The sequence below is a fragment of the Trichosurus vulpecula genome, chromosome 3 (assembly GCF_011100635.1).
Source record: "Trichosurus vulpecula isolate mTriVul1 chromosome 3, mTriVul1.pri, whole genome shotgun sequence".
NCBI lineage: Eukaryota > Metazoa > Chordata > Mammalia > Diprotodontia > Phalangeridae > Trichosurus > Trichosurus vulpecula.
Window position 1 is genome coordinate 243,710,371 of NC_050575.1, and position 21,060 is coordinate 243,731,430.

The 21,060-nt window shown below is 39.1% G+C and overlaps 1 protein-coding gene across 3 annotated transcripts in view; it reads left to right on the forward strand.

The window, feature by feature from the left end:
- The window catches only part of MYT1L (myelin transcription factor 1 like), a 314,679-nt gene that overhangs the window by 239,813 nt on the left and 53,806 nt on the right, over positions 1-21,060 (forward strand). For all 3 annotated transcript variants that reach the window (XM_036751619.1, XM_036751617.1, XM_036751618.1), the window contains 2 exons: positions 12,915-12,998; positions 14,996-15,217. In XM_036751619.1, the coding sequence (XP_036607514.1) occupies positions 12,915-12,998; positions 14,996-15,217 (306 nt within the window). The remainder of the gene's footprint in view (positions 1-12,914; positions 12,999-14,995; positions 15,218-21,060) is intronic.

The following is a 21,060-nucleotide window of genomic DNA, read 5'->3' on the forward strand; positions in this document are numbered from 1 at the left end:
GCTTATGACATAAAGAAAGGATGACGCATCAACATAGATTATTGTAATTCAATTTCCCCACCCTAGTACTAGCTGCCCCTCATGTCTGGGATGTGCTCCCATTCCACCACCCCCTCATAGAATTGCTTTCTTCCTTCAAGACCCAGCTGAAGCAATACCTCCTATATTAAGCTTTTCTCCATCTCTCCACCTGCTAGGGAATCCCCAACTGCCTTGTATTTATTTGCATTTATTCTTTTTTTGTTTACTCTACGTTTCTTTGTATGTATTTGCTGTCTTCTACATTAGAATGGAGCTCCATGAAGATTGTTTCATGCAATCACAGAAATAAAGAATCTCAGAGTTGAAAGGATCCTCAGAGACAAGTTCAGTCCATACAAGAAAAAGACACTCAAGTCCCCATCATCCTGAAAAACTCCTCATTAGACCCCACAACCCCCTCAAGTTATCCTATTTATTGCCTTGCTTTCATAAAACAAAATTCCTAGAAAAAGCTGTCTACACTCCTTGTCATGCCATCCTTATCTCTCACTCTTACCCTTTTGCTATCAGGCTTCTGACCTCATTACTCAACTGAACTAACTCCTCCACGTTACCAGTAAAATCTTAATTGCCAAATGTGATAACCTTTTCTCATTCCTCATCCTTTTTGACATCTTGTTGTTGTTGAGTTGGGTCCGACTCTTTGTGACCTCATTTGCGTTTTTTGGGCAAAGATAGTGGAGTAGTTTGCCATCTCAGCTCATGTTAGATGAGGAACTGAGGCAAACGGGATTAAATGACTTGCCCAGAGTCACACAATTAGTAAGTGTCTGAGGCTCAATTTGAACATAGGAAGACAAGTCTTCCTGACTCCAGGCCCCGGGCTCTATCCACTTCACCATCTGGCTTTCCCTTTAACATCTTAGTAGTACTTGCAACTCAAGTTGACTACCTTCTCCTCCTAAATACTCTCTTACCTAGGTTTTCATGTCATCATTTTCTCCTGGTTCTCCTCCTACTTAAATGACCATTTCTTCTCGGTCTTTTTTGCTAGTTTTTCATCCATTTCTCTCCCCCAACCATTGGTCTACATGAAAGCTATGTCCTCATTCCTATTCTATTTTCTCTATACATTCTATCACTTGGTAATCTCATCATCTCTATGTAGATGACCACCAGTTCTATATATCTATACCTAATCCTCCTGATTTCCAGTACCATATCAACACTTCCCTGTGGGAAACTTTAAAGTCAGTATTACATACATGTCACATACTCAACATGTCCAAAACAGAACTCATTATCACCCCCACCAAGCCCACCCCTTTTCTGAACTTCCCTATATATGTTAAGAAGTTGTAGGCTTCCAGGCTTATAACGGTCAACTTCTTATTCTCACTCCACACATTCAATCACTTTTCAAATCTCGTCATTTCTTCCCCCACAGTGTCGCTCACACTTGATTCTGTACTACTCACACAGCCACTACATTTGTTCAGACCCTCTTGGCTGCTCATCTGGGCTAGTGCAGTGGCCTCCTAATTGATTTCTCTGACTCAAGTTGCTCCCCCCACCCAATCCATCCTCCATCCAGCTGCCAGGGTGACATAAAGCACAAATCTGACCTGATGGTACTCAGTAAACTCCGGTGATTCCCTGCTGCCTCAAGCACAAGAGATAAACTCCTCTGTTAGACATTTAAAGCACTTCCACAACCTGACTCATTTCCATTCTTACTATACATTACTCTCCTTTCTGGCCCACTGTGGTTCAGGCAAAAATCACCTTCTTGTTTTTTCTTACACATGCTATTCATCTGCCTTTGTTCTGGCTATTCCTCCCAGCCTGAAGCAGACTCCCTGTCCTTAAGCCTGCCTATTAGAATCCCTGATTTCAAAACCATGACTACTCAGCTCAAGTACCACCTTCTACATAAAGCCTTTCCTAATTCTCCAGTTGCTAATGTCCTCCCTCTCACAAAACTCCATTGTATTATATTGGTATATGTATATGTACACATACATACATACATGCATACATACATAGTATGTATAGTATATATATGTATGTATGTATGTACATATATATAATTATATATCATTTTCTCCATTAGAATGTAAGCTCCTTGAGGGCAGGAAACAGTTCATCTTTGTCTCGGAGTCCCTAACACCTAAAACAGTGGCTGACACAGTGTAGGAATGTGAAAAATGTTGATTACTTGTATGGCTGAGGAGAAAGGTACCACTGGCACAATCAGGCACACCAGTATTGAATATATTGCACTGAAGTTCATATGGCTGACACACAGAACCAGTGTATGAAAGGTGTGTACTAAACATACCAAACTGTCATTCAGCTACTAATCCGCTCCTTGGATGGTTTATACTTAGCTTCTTTGATTCCTTGGATCATTATTGGTTTCTGCTCTTGCTTTCACTCTTATGTGTTGAGCAGGCCTGGCTTAATCACAAGCTTCCCACCCCTGTTCTTTCCATTATCATGATGCTTCTGCTCCTGATCCTTTCTTTGGTTGACATTTGCCCCCCATCGCCTCCCATTTCAACTACATCACTACCTCTTCTTTTAATGGATTCATCCACATTGTCTCCACCTTCATATGGTATGTACCTTACTAGAGTTTCTTGAGCACCCCAACATTTATTCCTCATCAGGCTTGATTCAAGCAGAACAGATACCACATATCTTCACTGGATGAATGGAAAATTGAAGGATAGTAGAATATTCAGGCAAGGCAGTTGGTGCATAATGATGTGGAGTGGGGCATACACAAACAGAATGAGCTTGAATACCAAAGTACAATTTCCAGCAATGTTGCATGGTGTTTTAATGCCGAGGAGTAATGCTTACATAGTAAATCTGGACAGCATAATAAAAAGTAGACATATAACCTTAACAACACAGGTCCGTATAGTCAGAGCTATGGTCTTTCCATTTGCATTGTGTGGCTGTGAGAGTTGGACTATAAGGAAAGCCAAGCCCTGTAGAATCAACACTTTTGAATTGTGATATCCCTTGCACAGCAGGGAGATCAAATCAGCCAATACTTAAAGAAATTAACTCAGACTATTCATTGGAATCTCAAATACCAAAGCTGAAACTTAAATACTTTGGCCATATAATGTGAAGACAGGACTCATTGGAAAAGACCCTGATGTTGAGAAAGATTGAAGGCAAAATGAAAAGGGGACAGTAGAGGTTTAGATGGATAGAGAATGTCAAGGAAACAATGAACATGAGTTTGGACAGACTTCAGAAGATAGTGGAGAATAGTAGGGCCTGGTGTGCTATAGTCTATGGGATCGGAAAGAGTTGGACGTGAAAGAACAACCAAACAATAACAATACTTACACATGACCACACATGACTGAAACAAAGACAAGTTGATTCCCTGTAAGTAAATGTGTTCCAATTATGATATCAAAGGACTGTCGGACAAATCCAGAAAAGAAAAACTGTTAATACAATACAGTACAATAAACACTGCCCATTTAGTGAAGAAATACCTCAATGACAACAGGACCTTTACCAAGAAGCTACAAAATACCACTATTAGGACTATATCCCAAGAAGGTCAAAGAAGAAGAAAAAGGTCCTATGTGTATAGCAGTATTTATAGCAACTCTTTAGTGGCGGTAAGCTACTGAAAACTAAGAGGGGGTGCCTAACAAGATAGGGGATGGATAAATAAATTATGGAATAAGAATGCCATGGAATACTACTTTTCTAAGAGAAATGAAAAAACATTATTTTGGAGAAACCTGGGAAGACTTGTATGGACTGATACAAAGTGAAGTTAAGCAGAACCAAAAGAACCATTATACTATACTATCAACATTGTAAAAAACAAATGATTTTGAAAAACTTAAGAACTCTGATCAATGATGAATAAATAATGACTCCAGAGGACTGATGATGAAGAATTCTACCCATGTCCTGACAAAATGATGGCTGCCTAATATGCAGAATGAGATACACATTTTTTGATATGACCAATATGGGTACATGTTTTGCTTGATTATGCTTTTTTTGTTACAAGGACTTTCTTTTTCATTCCAGTAGGGGAGGCAAGAGGGGCACAAAATTAATTCTTGATTACTAAAAAAAATAATTAAGATAAATAGATAAATAAAAGCAGCTACAGGCCCAAAGAAAAACATAGTCCAGAAATACAGAATCTCAGTTGAAAGAAATCTCAGAGAACGTAATCCAATTCATTCCTTACTGAAAATTTCCTCTCCTAGGTCCTCAAAAGTTGATCATTGAAGAATTCCAAATCTTCCAAGTTTGATGAGAAACTCATTACTTCCTAAGATAATCCATTCTAATTATGGACAGTATGAATTTTCAGGAAACTTCTTTACATCTCTTCAACATCTACTCATTGTTCCAAGTTCTTTCTTATTCAAGCAAGCAAAACAAGTTTTATAGAGAGAGATATATGTGCATGTATGCAAATAAATATATGCATAAAGAATATATTCACATATAATATACATGTAAATATATTCTGTATATAAACGTGTGTAAACATGTACTATATGTGAATATTTTTGCAGATGCATACAAAAATATATTATACCATTTAACTATATGTATGTGTATGTTATGTATAACATTGTACCAGTGTGCCATATATGTGTGTGTGTGTATAAAGACACATATGTATATGTAGCTAGTATAATGTGTATATGTAATATATATACACAAAAGAATATATTCACACGTAATACATACACACACATATAGGCAGCTAGATGGTATAGTTGATGGATAGAGTGATGGACCTGGAGTGAGGAAGACCTAAGTTTGAATCCACCCTCAGACACTTACTAGCCATATAACCCTCAGCCAAAAAGCTTAACCTCTCAGCCTCAGTTTCCTGATCTGTAAAATGAGGACAATAATAGCACCTACCACCTCATGGTGCTGTTGTGAGGGTAAAAATGAGACAATATTTGTAAAGCTCTTTGTACACCCTAAGGTACAATATAAATGCTAGCCATTGTCATTGTCGTTGCTTTGTGGAGTCTACACCCATGATTTCATCAGTGAGAAATGTTGATTACTTGTATGTGAGATTTCAGTGTGGAAACTTCTTCCATCAATGGAGATCAACAGCTCATTTATAACTGATAGTTCTAGAGAGTTGCCTGGAGTATTGGATCACAGAATTATAGACACATTTGAGCCAGGATTTGAGCCAAGGTTGTCAGATTCCAATCCCAGCATGCTTTCTGCTACCATACTGTCTCTCCACTGAAAGATAAAGTGACTTACCTGAGGTCATAGAGTCATTATATGTAATGGTAGTTACTTGAACCCAGATAATTCTCCTTGACTTGATCTCTGTCTACTATCCCATGTTGCCTCTTTTGACATCATATCCATTCCAATACTTAAAGATAGCTATTATTCCCCTTCTATATTTTATCTTCTTGATATTAAGCATCTCCAGTTTCTTCAAGTGATCTTGGTGTGTCATAATCTACATTCCCTTCATCATACTACTCACTTCTCTAGGCATGCTCTAGTTAGTTAATCAATGCCTTTTCTAAATTATGGCATCCAGTACTAAGCAGAATGTCCCAAATGTGGTTTATACAGGGCAGCAGACATCAGAACTATGACCTTCCTCTTTTTGAATAGTATAATAATGGTGGTAATATAATTAACAATAATAGCAAGCATTTCTATATCATCTTCTACATGCCTGATGCTGTGCTAAGTGCTTTACAGATATCATTTCATTTTGATTCTTGTACCAATCCTGCGGGATAGGTGCCATCATTATCTCCATTCTACATTTGACAAAACTGAAGCAAACAGAAGTTATATGATTTGTCCAAGGTCACAAAGCTAGTAAGTATCTGAGACTGGATTTGAACTCAAGTCTTTCTGACTCCAGGCCCAGAGCTCTATCCACTTCACTACCTAGTATTATATTAGCTTTGGGGGTCTTCCATGTCGCACTGTTGACTCACACTAAGCTTGATGTCTACTAAAACTCCTATAGCTTTTCACATCTTTGTCTAGCCACACCTCCCTCAACCTGTAATTGTGAAGTTAACTGTTACAGTCCAAGTGTAGGATTGTTCATCGTCCCCTACTAATTTTCACCTTTATTAGATTCACCCCCTCATTCTAGCCTGTTGGGATCTTTTCTTCTGAATCAGTCTGTCACCCAACATGTTGGCTCTCCTTCTCAGCTTTTTGTCACCCACAAGTTTAATAAGCATCCCACTCGGGCTTTCATTTACGTCACTGATAAAAATGTTAAATAGCACAGGCCCATGGGAAGGGCTGATAAGACACTCCACTGGGGACTACCCTTCAGGTAGATATCAATCCCTTAGTTACTACCCTTTTGGGGTAGTAAGCAATTCTGTTCCCACCCACCTGAATTTTCATCTATCCTATATCTCTCCATCTTGTCCACAAGAATATCATGAGATATTTTGTCTGATGCCTTACTGAAATCCAGGCATATTATAGCTATAGATGTCTCTGAATTTCTTTCTGGAAACCTGTCCAAAAAAGGAAATGAGGTTAATCCAACATGAGCTATTTTTAAAAATATTTTATTATGAACCTGAGTTTAAACAAACACAAACATTTTAAAATACAGAGAATAAAAAGGATTATATATATCTATAGATATAGATAGATATATATATATATAAATCTGTGAAATCATTACAAAGAGTTTGATTTTAAGTGTATATTAATTTTGATACCATTGTCCCAAAATTGCCATATCTCCTTCTGAACTCATTTTTCTTCTTTGTCTTCTTAAATGTTTTACTGATGATCTTTTCCATTTTTGCATCCCTTTCGTTGTATACTAATAGACTTTATAACACATTAGTATATCAAGCAAAATCAACACATTGTCCATGACATGCATTCTTTTAAAAAAAATTATTATAAACTTGACAACCATCAACCAACATGAACATTAAAGATACAAAGAACAGAAAAGTATTGCAAATTAAACTGTGTACTTCTTTTACATAGTTTATTCTTTATGTTTATGTTGTTTAATATGGTAGTAACAAGTTCCCCTCATTGTATTTCCCCTTCTGAACTTCCTTCCTCTCCCTTTTGCATATTTTTAAATGCTTCCTTGATGCACTTCCCTTTCTTTTCTATCCCTTCATCAACAAGTACCAGAGATACAAAGAAAATTTTTTAAAAATCCCTATACCTGTTCTTGAGCAGCTCACAGTCTAAACACCCAAACTGAGTACAAACAAAATGTAGATTGTACAAATTGAAGATTATCAACAAAAGAATAGCACTAGCATTAGGTGAATCAGGAAAAGCTTCTTGCAGAAGGGATTTTAGCAGAGACTTGAAGGAAGCTGCGGAAGACAGGATACAGAGATGAAGAGGGAGAGAGATTGAGGCATGAAGGACAGAATGTGAAAATACTCTATTGGGAGATGGAATGTCTAGTCTGAGGTGAAACAAATTCACCTATTCTTGATGAACCTATGTTGGTTCTTTGTGACCAATGTTTTCCTTAGCAACAAATTCATTTAATAACAAATTATAGACTTTTGCCAGGAATCAAAGTCATGATCACTAGCCTAAAGGTGGAGAAATTTTCCCTCTTCTTTTTTTGAAAATTAATATATTTGTCCATATCCAATCTTCAGGTGCCTTCTCCAATTTCTGCAGTTTTTTAGGTCACTGACAGAAGCCTAGCCAGCACATTTGCCAATTTTTTCAGGATCCTGGGATATAGTACCTCAGGATATTATGATTGGAAGTAATTGATGGCACCCAGGTACTTCCTCACTGCTTTCTCACTTAACCTAGTATTCAAATCACTGTAACAATTTTTGTTCCATCTTTTCTCATCCAAACATTATTCTCCTTGGTAGAGAAAAAAAAACAGAAGCAAAATAAATGTTGAATAGTTCTGCCTTTTCTTTATAAGACATTATCATTCTTCCATCCAGTTCTTACTATCATTCCTTTGATCTTCCTCTTGTCCCTGTTAAGGAAAACAATAAATCTAATTCTAACAAAGCAAATTAATGTTCAGTCATGTCCAACTCTTTGTGACTCCATTTGGGGTTTTCTTGGCAAAGATACAGAACCGGTTTGCCATTTCCTTCTCCAGCTCATTTTACAGATGAGGAAACTTAGGCAAACAGGGTTAAGTGACTTACCCAGGGTCACAGAGTTAATCAGTGTCTGAGGCCAAATTTGAACTCAGATCTTTCTGATTCCAGGTCAGGCACTCTATCCACTGCAACACCTAACTTGCCCAACAAAATGAATTAACCTGAATTAATCAGGTCTTGAACATGCAACACTTTATTCTGCAGTCGCAGGAGAGAGAGAATGAGGCCAGAATTTCTACTGGACTTGTCTCCTTAAAGAGCAAGGTTCAAAGACATATTTTTAATACAATCTAAAGAGCATAAAGACTATCAGTTAATGCAATTAATAGCTTATGGGAAAAAAGACAAATGGAAAACACAATAAAAGTAAATGGAGCATCAAAGAAGAAGCAGCTGCCTTAATTGACCTGACTGAATACACAATATCTCACACATGCAGTTAAAACAAGTATTTGAAATTTAAAATAACATTATAAATTTCTGAAATAATGCTTCTGCCCTCTCCAGGTAAAACTTACAACCTAATTAAAAGTCTGTAAAGATTCTGTCCCAATGATCACTGTTCCATTGGTGGGAGAGGGGAGATGGGAAGTGAAGAGGCAGGTCAGTTAGCAATATGCTTACAAGACTATTTGTATTCTTCTTCAGTTATCTGCTCTTGATGCCTTCCTTTTGTTGTTCAGTAGTTTCAGTCGTGACCCTGTTTGGGGTTTTCTTGGCAAAGATACTGGAGTGGTTCGCCGTTTTCCTTCTCCAGCTCACTTTAAAAGAGAAAGAGGCAAAAAGACCCAAGTGACTTATCCAGGATCACACAATTAATAAGTATCTAAGGCCAGATTTGAACTAAGGAAGATGAATCTTCCTGACTCCAGGCCCAACACTCTATCCACCGTGCCACCTAGCTGCCCCATGTTCTTCTTTAGACAGCTTCCCCCTTTTTTGTCATGAGTTTCATTTCTGTTTATATGTAAGCAATATAGAAAGCATTTCAAAGAATGTATTTTTTTCATTCATAATTCAATACATGGTTACCTTGAGCCAAGTTCTAAAACAGAGTTTAATTATATATAGTTCATCATTATGAAACATAAGAGTTTAATAGTATTCCAGAATTATGAGGCCAGAAATCAAAAGTACTTTCAAGATGGTCTAGTGCAATCCTCCCATTGTTCAGATGGGGAAAATTAAGATTAAGAATAGGAAGGTGAATGATAAAAGGCTGGACAGCAACTTAATTGCAAAGCCCCCTTCTCCTAGTTTAGCACAAATAACTAATAACTACATCATCCTGTGGTTATAACCAAAAACTCATACCCTCCTCATTCCTCCCCTTTCTTTCCCCCACTATCAGGAATGGAATCTTCCAGCATAGCTGAGCTTCTGGGAGAAGAAGAAGGGGCGCATTCAGATAGATTTACCTACTTAGCCTTTTCTTGACAAATAACTGTTGCCACTTTCACCATTCTGGAGCAGGAGAGGAAGGTGGTAGCAATGCCCTTTATACCCCTCTTGGCCCACTGATTAGAGTCCCAGAATTAGAAAGAACCTCAGTGCTAATCCAGTGACTCCCTGAAACATGAAGGGAAGGTCTGAGGAAACTGCAATCCCACTGTGGTACTATTCATTCATATACTCTGCTTAATGCCATGCCAACTTTTTCATATGACTTCCTACCCTCCCCCCATTGCTTCATACCAGTAGTTACACAAGCCCAAGGTGGGGGGAGTGTTGTATAGACACCCAAGATACTAATGATTTTGGTATTACAAATAATTTCATTATAAAAAAACTTATAAGTGTGTAGTATCTTCTCCCAAAATTGTCCCTAATTTTATGTCCCATAAGAAAATGAAAATCACAGGAAGATTCAGGGTTGTTATAAGATTTATAACAAACAAACAAATTAGGATTTGTGATCTAGATGATAAAGAAAAATAATAATAGTTAGCATGTATATGGAACTTGAAGTTTTGCTGAGTGCCTTACAAAATAACTCATTTTATCCTCTCAATAACCCTGGGAGGGTGCTGTTATTTTCCCCATTTTATATATATGGAAACTAAGGCACGTAGAGATTAAGTGCCCTGGCCAAAATCATATAGCTATTAAGTGTCTGGAGCAGGATTTGAACTCAGGTCTTCCTGATTCCAACATTCTATCCATGGTGGTGACATCTAACTATCAAAAAGTTGGGGAAGGGGGGAACCAATATTTATTGGAAGCCTCTTTTTGCTTCCTGCTAATGGAAGAGATGTGATTAAGACCAAACTGCAATCCCATTGTGGTACTATTCATTCATGTACTCTGCTTAATGCCATGCCAGCTTAGTCATTAAGGAATTGGATAGGGGTAAACAGAAAAAAAAAGGAAAGAAGGAGCAAAAAGTTTTGTCCTTCTCCTGGAGAACACCAGGGCCCTGTACCTGGGAGACGGGAATATTCTACCCCATGTTCAGTCATTGGCAGAGGGTAAAACCACCTCTACACATATTTTAATATAATGCAGACTCCTTAAGAGCAGAGTTTTTTCATTTCTTTGCCTCTATATCCCCAGAACCTAGCACATTACTGTGTATATAATAGGAAATTAAGAAATACTTGTTAGTTGATTAATTTTTCTAGAGTAAAGGTGAAAATACCGTCTTTGCCATAGGAGCAACCATTAAAGTTTATCTTCAAAATAACTTGGTACAAAACAGATTTATTTCAGAATTTAAAAAACACACACAATTTAATATGGATTTTAAACCCTATTTATTTTGAAGCATAAAAGAAACAAATCCATCATTGATAAACAACTCTTCCACTGGCGGGGTGGGGAGGAGTGATGGTAAATGTTTAACAACTAACTGTCAAAAAAAAAAAAGATGCACCAGTCACATCTTTAAGCTTAATCTGCATCATTAACATTTCATTTTCTTGTGCCTATACAATCTACAAAACAATAAATCAAACTCTGCTCAGACTTGTAGTGTTGGTCTGTAGTATGAATGCTCATGTAAAAAAATTAATAATCAATGAACCAGTGTGATCTGGCTCCAGAATATCCATGGGGGCCCTTCTATGTGTAAGATCTCAGGGTTTATCCCTGCAGTGCTTCCATTAAATTCCTACTCTCCCTTTCCTGTTCACCTCTTCATCCATACACCCAAGCCAAGAATATCTGTTAATGTACTTCCTTCAGCATCTTATCTCCATCTCAGTAGATCAGTATGCTTCAAATCGATAAGGATTTATTAAGTGCCTACCACAGACAAAAGCCATTCATGCTCTCAAGGAATTGACAATCTAACAGGGAGGCAACATGTAAATAAAAATCGTACAAATAAGATATAGACAGGATAACTTGGAGGTAACCTCAGAGGAAAAGCACTAGCACTGAGGGGTAACTGAAAAAAAAGCTTCTTGAAGTAGGTAGAATTTTAGCTGAGACATGAAAGAAACCAGGAAACAGTGACAAGGAGGGAGAGAAGTCTAGACATGAGGGACAGCCAGTGAAAATGCATGGCATCAGGAGATTGAGTGTTTTGTGCTAGGGACAGAGAGGAGGATTGTCAATAGATCCTAGAGTACATATAAGGGAAGAAAGTGTAAGAAGGCTGGAGTAGTAGGAAGAAGCCAGACCAGGAAGGGCTTTAAAGACCAAGCAAAGGATTTGATCCTGAGGTAATAGAGAACCAATAGAATTTATTGAATGAGTGGTGAGAGGAAGGTGTTATAGTCAGTACTTCGGGTAAATCACTTTTTTAGGTGAGAAGAAGATGGACCAGAATGAGAACAAAGACAGGGAGACCAACCAGCAGGCTAGTGCAATAGCACAGGTGTGAGGGGATAAGAGACTGCACCAGGGTGGTGGCAGTGTCAGAGGAGGGAAGTGAGGGGAAAGAAGGAGAGACATCAGCTGAGGAGTGAAATGATTAGAGGTCATTCTATTAATAAATATAAGGATGAAGTAAGGGGTTAGGAATTGTGAGGCAGAGAGAAAAATGGAATGACAGAAGGTTATGATCTTTTCACCCCAGGTACTTGCTCATCTCACCTGTCTCATACTTTTCACAAGATTTACAGTTGGAAAGGTCATCTAGTCATAGGGTTCCTAACCTTTTTTAGGTCATGGACCCCTTTGATAATCCAGTGAATCCTATGGACCTCTTTTTGGAATAGTTTTCAAAAGCATAAAATAAAATATATGAGATTACAAAGAAAACCAATTATATTCAAATTCAGTTATCAAAATACCTTTTGAAAAAACCCAAGTTGATGGAGCCCAGCTTTGGAGCCCCTGATTTATTCTAGCCCCCTCAGTTTTACAGGAAAGGAAACCAAGGGCCAGAGAATTCATACTGCTAGTAAATAGCAGAACTTCTGAGAACAGAAGTTTCCTAGACATACACTCTGAAATTGAACCTGCACTGAAACTCTCGCTTTTTATATTGTGTGGTTTCTTTGTTTGTTTATTAGTCCTTCTCTTGTGGCCAGCACTCTTTAAATCTCTGCAGGTATATACTCAGCTCAGCCCAAAATTTGGGAGACAGTTCACAGCTTCAAAGGCAGACCCAGGCTAAAATGATGTCCTTTTCTTACATTCCTGTGAAGGTGACAGACCAAGGCCGTATGTCGTTAGGGGATATAGAGCACTTAAACAAGGGAATCTTATTTTCTGGTTTCTCTGACAAAACCCGAGTACTTTCAAGAGAGTCTAATGTAAGCAACAATGTTGAAGATAGCATAGTGGACAAAGAGTGGGGGATTGCTTTCTGAGACTTTCCTTCTTGTTTAGTCTTTCAGGTTGTCCGAGAGCAAAGAAAAGTGGAATCAGGATAGCACAAAGCAAAGAAGACAAAGAGGATCAAGAGCCCATTAGGTAAGTGGAATGCTAAGACCTGGTAGATCCATTGGAAAAACACAAATTTCACAATTGTTAAGATCAGGCCATCCAAAGAGTATCACCGAAGCAGGGAGTGGCCATCAGCAAAGCAAAGTAGCAGTTTGTTTCAAAGTCAAGAGCAGAGTAAGAGAATAGCCTTAGAAGCATCAACGAAGAAATAGATATTACAGCTAATGTCCAACAGAAAGTTAATGTTCATCAGAAAGCCCTGAAGGTTTGTCTAATGTTTAGCACATTCCAGGACACAGGACTGGTGAGAAGGTCAGACATTCAGTGCTGGAAGGACTCTTAGATAACATCTGGTCCAACTCCCTCATTTTGTAGATGAGAAAACTGGGTACAGGGAAGTAAAAGAACTTGCCCAAGGAGGTCCCAGGTAGGAAGTGGCAGAGCTGGGATTTGAACCCAGGATTTCTGACTACAGATCCATTGCTCTCATGGCTCTGATGGAGAAGCAGGCAGGGTGACCTTCAAGAGAGAAGGCTGGACCTGAAGTTAAGAAGCCCTGAATTTGAATCCTACCTCAGATATTTGCTAGTTATACGACCTGGTTGTCAAATGACTTGGCCTCTCTGAACCTTGGTTACCCTGTCTGTAATATGGGGATAATGATGATAGCGCCTGCCTCCCAGGGTGGTTGCAAATATCAAATGAAATAAAACATGCAAAGCACTTTGCAAACCTTAAAGTGACATTTAAACTAAATTATTATTGTTGTTTGTTATTGTTGTTACATCATGCTGTATTATTATTAAAACATGTCCCTCAATTGTAAAATAATAATAGCTCACATTTATGTAATACTATGTGTGAGGCACTGTACTAGGAGCTATATAGTTATTTTATTTGACCCTCACAAAATCCTGGATGGTAGGTGCTTTTACTATCCCCATTTACAGATAAAGAAACTGAGGCAAACAGAAGTTAAGTGAGTTGCCCAGGGTCACACAGCTAGTAAGTATCTGAGGCCAGATTTGAACTCAGGCCTGATACTCTATCCACTATGCCACCTAAATAGTGTTATTAGCTGATATACCTAGCTCTCAAAGGTATTGTGAGGATCAAATAAGAAGTTATGTAAACATGCCTTGTGAATCAAAATATACCATACAGATGCCAGCTATTATTACTTTTTGCTACATGCAATTTAATTTTTATTAATAGATTGCATGGCTTGCCACCTCCCTTAAGGTGTTAATTTTAATCTACTGAATCAGTCAGGAAAGATATGATCATAAGATTATGAGAAGGTTCATTCACATCTTGGATGAAAGTTTTCTAGAGTCTAGATTTATACTGAGAATTGGACATCAGACAAGCCTCAGGCTATTGTGGTGCATCAGCCCATGGTTGGACATCAGCTGTGATAGAAATGCTGCAGGGTGTCTTATTTAACTAGAAGGATATATTCTGGCTAACAATACACTCGTGTTCTGTAGGGAACATAAAGTGGCCAATCAAGTGTCCCAACACCTGCCCCCTGGATATCTTAAGTGTTAATGCCAAAAGCACAGTTCTTCTTCTCATTTAAAACTTAATCCCATTCAGTCTTCAAGCTGAAAATAATGAGACCAAACAAGATCCCCTGTGAATTTTACATTGTCCTCTTCTAAAGACCAGTAATCCTTCCCAAAGTAGAGCTTTGGAAAAAAACCTGTCTTTCCAAAAGGAAATCAGCCTAATTTTCAAGCCTGCATCTAAGCTGGAGCCCATCTCCTACTTGCTAAATATGAGGGTTTTCATCAACCAAGAACTCTCCAGCTATGAGCTGATATAGCTAATGATTCCACTAGGTGGCGTCTTTGTTGATTTCACTTTATTATTTTTTTCTTCTTTCTTTTTTTTTTTTTTGAGTCCGTAGAGCATGATTGTTCTTTTTTTTTTTCATGTCAGGTTGTTTTGACTTTGTTGTAGAGGCTACCAGGTATATGATGGCAAGACAGTAAAGTTTATCTCATCTATCTGCTATCCAGATGTCCAGTTCCTGGTTGTGATGGTCAGGGTCATATAACTGGAAAGTATGCATCCCACCGCAGTGCGTCAGGGTGCCCTCTAGCAGCCAAAAGGCAAAAGGATGGGTACTTAAATGGCTCCCAGTTCTCTTGGAAGTCAGTGAAGACGGAAGGTATGTCATGTCCCACTCCAGGATGTGATGGCTCAGGACACGTCAGTGGTAGTTTCCTTACACACCGCAGGTGAGTAATTCCCCCATTGGTTGTTGTCTATGCTGAGACTCCATTGCATTAGTTGGGAATGGTCTTATGTCCAGTCTCCTGGTCCCGGTGTGAACTGGAGCTTTTCATAAGCTAATGCAGTATCTTCGTTGGAAAATAACAAGAAAGCCTGAGACACAGTAAGGGAAACTGTGGAGTTTTAGGAGCTAGGAGAGAGATGGAAATAAGACTTTACGAAACAAACACACATTGTGAGTATAAGCTCAAGTGTCAGCAGATGTAACAAAATGCAAGTTTTTCAAAGTATTATGTTCAGCGCAGATAGGTATCTCCATTAAAACACATAAAATAAACATCTGTAAGAAGCGTTACAGTCATGACAAGAGCATTGCCTTTAGAATAAAGCTATGAGGCCCAACACTTGATTTGGTTATTCCTCAGTGTATCTTCAAGCACTGTGAAGGGGAATCAGGAAATTTTCAAAAGGTTTTCTCAACCCAAATAATTTGGATTTGCTTTATTCTATTTTATTCTTAGCACTCAGAGGTAGAAGGGATCTTAGAAGTCGGGTAGTCCAACCTCTTATTTTCACCGATGAGGAAACTGAGGCCCACAGAGAGGAAGTGACAGTATGAGAGATATTATTGAAACCCAGTACTTTGATTCCCAATCCAGTGCTCTTCCTGGAATCAGCAAATCTCAAAGGTGCAAGGCACCTGAAACGTCATGCAGTGCCGTCATTCACAATACATTGCTAAGTCAGTGTTAGTAGTGTATCACAATAACAAAAAAGTGTAGAATTCTTATTGTCAAAACAGAGGCACCTTCCCTAACCTAGAATAGCACAGACTTGTGGAATGAGTGTCTAATGACTACTCACCTGCTCTCCCAATTTAACCAGACTACACAGCAGGTGCCTACAAGTTTAGAGGAAGTGAAGGAGCACTTGCAAAACTTTGCTCATCCCCCTGTTCACTGAAAGAATGTCAGCACACATCCTCAATGCACTTATACCAGGGAGAACAAAACACAGGGGAAGATGATAAACACAACAGGAACAATGGCAATGGAGATTTGTTGTGAGGCTTGGGAGGGGAGGGAGGAGGTCATTTAAAAACGGGTCATATTTAATGCAACAGAGGCAGCATGATGCAGTGGAAAGGGCACTGAGCTTGGAGGCTCTGGATTCAAATCCAGCCTCAGACACTTACTGGGTGACCTTATGCAAATCACTTAACCTCTCTGTGCTCCATTTTCTTCATCTGTAATAATGCGAGAGTTGAGCCCTCAAATCCTTCCAGTTCTACAGCCATGAACCTATGTAAAATATGTTCCCTTTGAATTCAGAAAATTTTCTTTACAGGAAGATGAGGGTCTGGAAACATCTAAATACTGGGTCTTTCACAGAACCCTCCCCTACAAAGAAAGACAGGCAATGCCTTCACCAACATAGTATAATGGATTTATCTACTAGATTTGTCATTGGTGGGAGGAACTAGGTTCCAATCCCTGCTTTGTTCGTTAGTACTTGTGGATCCTTGACCAAGTCACTTAACTTTTCTGAAACTCAGCTAACTTCTCTGTAAAATGAAGAGGCTGAACAAGTTGTTATCTAAGGTGCTTTCCAGTTCAGTATCCTATGATCTTATGAGGGAGTCAGTAAGCACTCACTTCAAGGGCCTCAGCCCCTCATTCTTGAAATGTCATCCAGGTGCTTAGGTAAATTTGCATATGAGTAGTAAATACACCATACTATATTGAGACACTTGCTTCCATCTGCTGATTTTTGATTGAATTGTCATAACTTGGGGCAAAGGGAATTTTTTACACGTCAGGGACCATTTTGCCATGCGTAGAATTGCTCAAAGATAGCCATTGCTCACACCTTCTTGAAATAGGCTAATGGTTCTAACTTCCATACTATGGCTATTTCATAAATAGCTTGAAATGTTTGGAATGAAATTAGAGGAATTCTGATAAGTGTTGTTGACCCAAATTCCAGGCCTCCGATTCATCCTCTGTTAACTGAGATGGTTAGACAAGGTGATCTCTACCTAAAGTCATGTCTAGCTCTGGCAGTCTCTGGTTCTGCTTGGCTTGTCAGCAACACTGTGGCACTCATGGGCCAGACACAGTTGTCACCTTCTTCTCCAGAAGATGATATGACCCAAACCAGTCAGTTGGTAAACTACCATTTATTAAATGCCTATTATGTGCAAAGCACTGTACTAAGCACTGGCGATATAAAGAAAGGAAAAAAACCACAAAAACAAACAAAAAAAACAACCAGTCCCTGCTCTGTTAGGAGCTCATAGTCTAATGGGGGAGATAACACGCAAACAATAATTCAAAGAAAACACAAAGGGAAGGCATTAAAATTAAGGAGGCTTCTTGTAGAAGACAGGACTTTAACTGAAACTTGAAGGAAGCTAGGAGGCAAAGACGAGGAGAGAGAGAATTCCAGACATGGGGACAGCCAATAAAATAGCTCAGAGTCAGGAGATGAAGTGGAGCAGCAAGAAGAACTGCCAGGGTCACTGGATCTCAGAGTACATGGATAAGGTGTAAGAAGACTTACCTAGACGAGGTCAGGTTATAAAAGGCTTTGAAAGCCAAGCAGAAGATTTTATTATATTTGATCCTGAGGCAATAGGGAGCAGCTAGAATTTATTGAATTTGGCGGGGAGCAATAGGATTATACCTACATTTTAGGACAATCATATTGACAGCTCAGTGAAGGATGAATTAGAGTGGGGAGAGATTTGAGGAAGGGAAAGGCCAACCAGTAGACTATTGAAATAGTGTAGATGTGAGGTGATGAGGGCCTGTACCAGGATGGTTGCCTTGTCCAAATAGAAAAGGGGCTATAATGGAGGACTGGGGTGTTCTAGGGGTTGAGTCCTAGCCTCCATACCCCAGCCCCTTCTCTTGCCTTTCCAGAGAGGCAGAATAATATGATGGAAAAGAAGGGCAAAAAAACCTAGACTGGAAGGATTCTAATAAACAGCTACTTGTTGTGTCACCTCAAAAAAAAAAAGAAAAGGAGCTATATTCTAAATTTACTGTGTCTGAAAGTTTTCCCGATTTCATTTAGCCTCAAACTCTGTTTGAAGGAGAAGAATCGTAGGAGAATATATTACATAAACTCAAGAAAATGCCAAAAGGTGCAAATTACCATAGTGGTTATTACAGAAAAACTAAAAACAGAATTTAATAACTTCATTTATAACTACTGATATACTCTCTCAGAAGGCTGATATTTAAACTTTATTAGAACATAAAGGAATTTGTTAGGCTACCAAATAGGCATTCTACATTTTACCTCAGCTAGATAGATAGATAGATAGATAGATAGATAGATAGATAGATAGATAGATACACACATATACGTCCAAACAACTCCCAATCTATATCTTCTGGTAAAACTAGATCAAGCATGGGCTAGTGCTTTTGTTGGTGGTTGTCTTCTCCAAGAGTGCCGAAATCATTTATGGTAACTATTCCCCCTTTGCTCCTAATTAGAAGTGATCAAAAGGACCCAGGACCTTGAATTTGTAACCCTGCTACCAAGCCTGGACATGTCCATCTCAGGATAGAAACTTGTTCACCTGAGATCAAGAAAAAAAATAGATATGAAAGAGGCAGCCTAAAGCCTAGGTTCAGCTCACCCACGTAGGACATGTGCTGCTTAGAGGCCAGGGTAGGGGATAGGATTAGCTGTCCCCCTCCTCACATAGTTCACATATGGTCCATAGCAGGAAGTGAGGAGAACACTGAGGATAACACTACTCCCTGAGTCATCAGATCTTCCTGTTTAGCAGCTGATAAGTAGATTGCCCCATCATTTCAGAGCACCAAGCCATCAGCATTTACCAATGGCTGGAAGCAACTAAGAACCGCAGCTTTGTACGTGATCAGAGACGTGTCTGTTATACTTTTATATCTGCCTCACAGGATTGTGGGGTACAAAGAGATAATATGAATAAAATATTTTTAAACCTTAAAGTTCTATAAGCTATTATTGTTGTAACCCTTAAATACTGTTGAATATCAAACCCAAGTTTTATTGTAGAAGTAACATATTAAAATTAAAGGAATGATAGATTTGGAGTCAGAGGACCTAGGTTCAAATCATTTCATTTCTACATGCTCCCTATATAATACTGAGCAAGTCCCTTGACCTCTCTGAGCCTCAGTTTCCTTATCTGTAAAATGAAGGAATTCTACTAAGTGACTTCTACATTCCTTTTCAGCCATAAATCTATGCTCCTATGAGGAGGGCAACATTTTGACTACTTCAGAGCATCTGTCTGTCATCCCCAATGCTGTTAGACTCTAAGAACCTGATTCCTCAGATCGGTCTCTTAGGTTTGTTTGGTCACATGTAGCGTGTTTGATAGCATGTAGGAACATGTAGCACCACATCTGAATTTTCTTGTAATATACACCTCCCCTCCCTCTTTCTGCCAGTGCCATTGACTTGACTGAGCTGTCAAAGTCAGGCCAGCAAGGGATGGTTTCGATTGCTGATTGCAGCATTGTTGGCTGATTGTTCAAAGTCTCATCAAACCAATGACAGGAGGATCAAGAAGGTGATGAATGAGCTCTCTCCCATTCCCTACACTGAATTAACACTGAAAGGTCATGAATAGCAATGTGAGCTGCACAGGGTCTACACTGTAATCCTGCAAATGCTAGGGCAATATCAGAGACTGTCCACTTTGCGAGTCACTGTAGTGAGGAGGGGAGAGGAGAGGAAGGAAGGAAGGAGGGAGGCAGAGAAGGAGGCAAGGAAGGAGGGAAGGAGAGAAGGAAGGAGGGAAGGAAGGAAAGAAGGAGGGAAAGAAGGAAGGAAGAAAGGAAGGAAGGAAGGTAGGAAGGAAGGAAGGAAAGAAGGAAGGAAAGGAGGGAAAGAAGGAAGGAAGGTAGGAAGGAAGGAAGGTAGGAAGAAAAGAAGGAAAGAAGGAAGGAAGAAGGAAGGAAGGAAGGAAGGAAGGAAGGAAGGAAGGAAGGAAGGAAGGAAGGAAGGAAGGAAAGCGATCAAGGGAGGAAGGAAAAGAGAGAGGAAAAGAGGAAGGAAACAGCATTCATTTAGCATCTACTATGTGCTAAGTGCTTTATAATTATTATCTCACAAGGATGAGCCAAATGCATCCTAATGGGTTCCATCAGGAACCACTAAATGGAGCCACACCACCAGACACTCCTGTATTATTATAATCTCCTCCAAAATACAGGAGAAATAATAAGTATAACTACTAGAATTTATATGGAACTTTAAGAACGTGACAAATATACCATTTTGTCTTCACAACAACTCAGGCACATGTTATTATTTGACTGATGAGGAAACTGAGGCAGGCTGAAATTAAGTGGCTAGTGCAGGGTCTGGTTAGAGTCTAAGTCAAGATTTGATCTCAGGTTTTCTTGGCTCCACTCCACTAGTACTCTATCAACTGCATGACTCTGTTGTTGTTGTTGTCGTTCGATCATGCCCAACTCTTCATGACCCCATTGGAGGTTTTCTTGACAGAGATACTACATTGGTTTGCCATTTCCTTCTCCAGCTCATTTTACAGATGAGGAAACTGAGGAAAACGGGGTTAAGTGACTTGCCCAGGGTCTGAGGCTGGATTTGAACTCACAAAGATGAGTCTTTCTGATTCCAAGCCCAGTTCTCTATCCATTCTGCCACCTAGCTGCCCCACTATATTACTTAGCTGCCTCTAAAAAGAAAGAACCTAGGCTAAGCAATTTAAGAGAAGGCTTAAAATGAAAGTGCCCTTAGGAGAGGTAAAACAGTGAGATTCCAGGGATAACTTCCAATGTGATATTAGGGGATTCACTTTCCCTTTGAGGCTTCA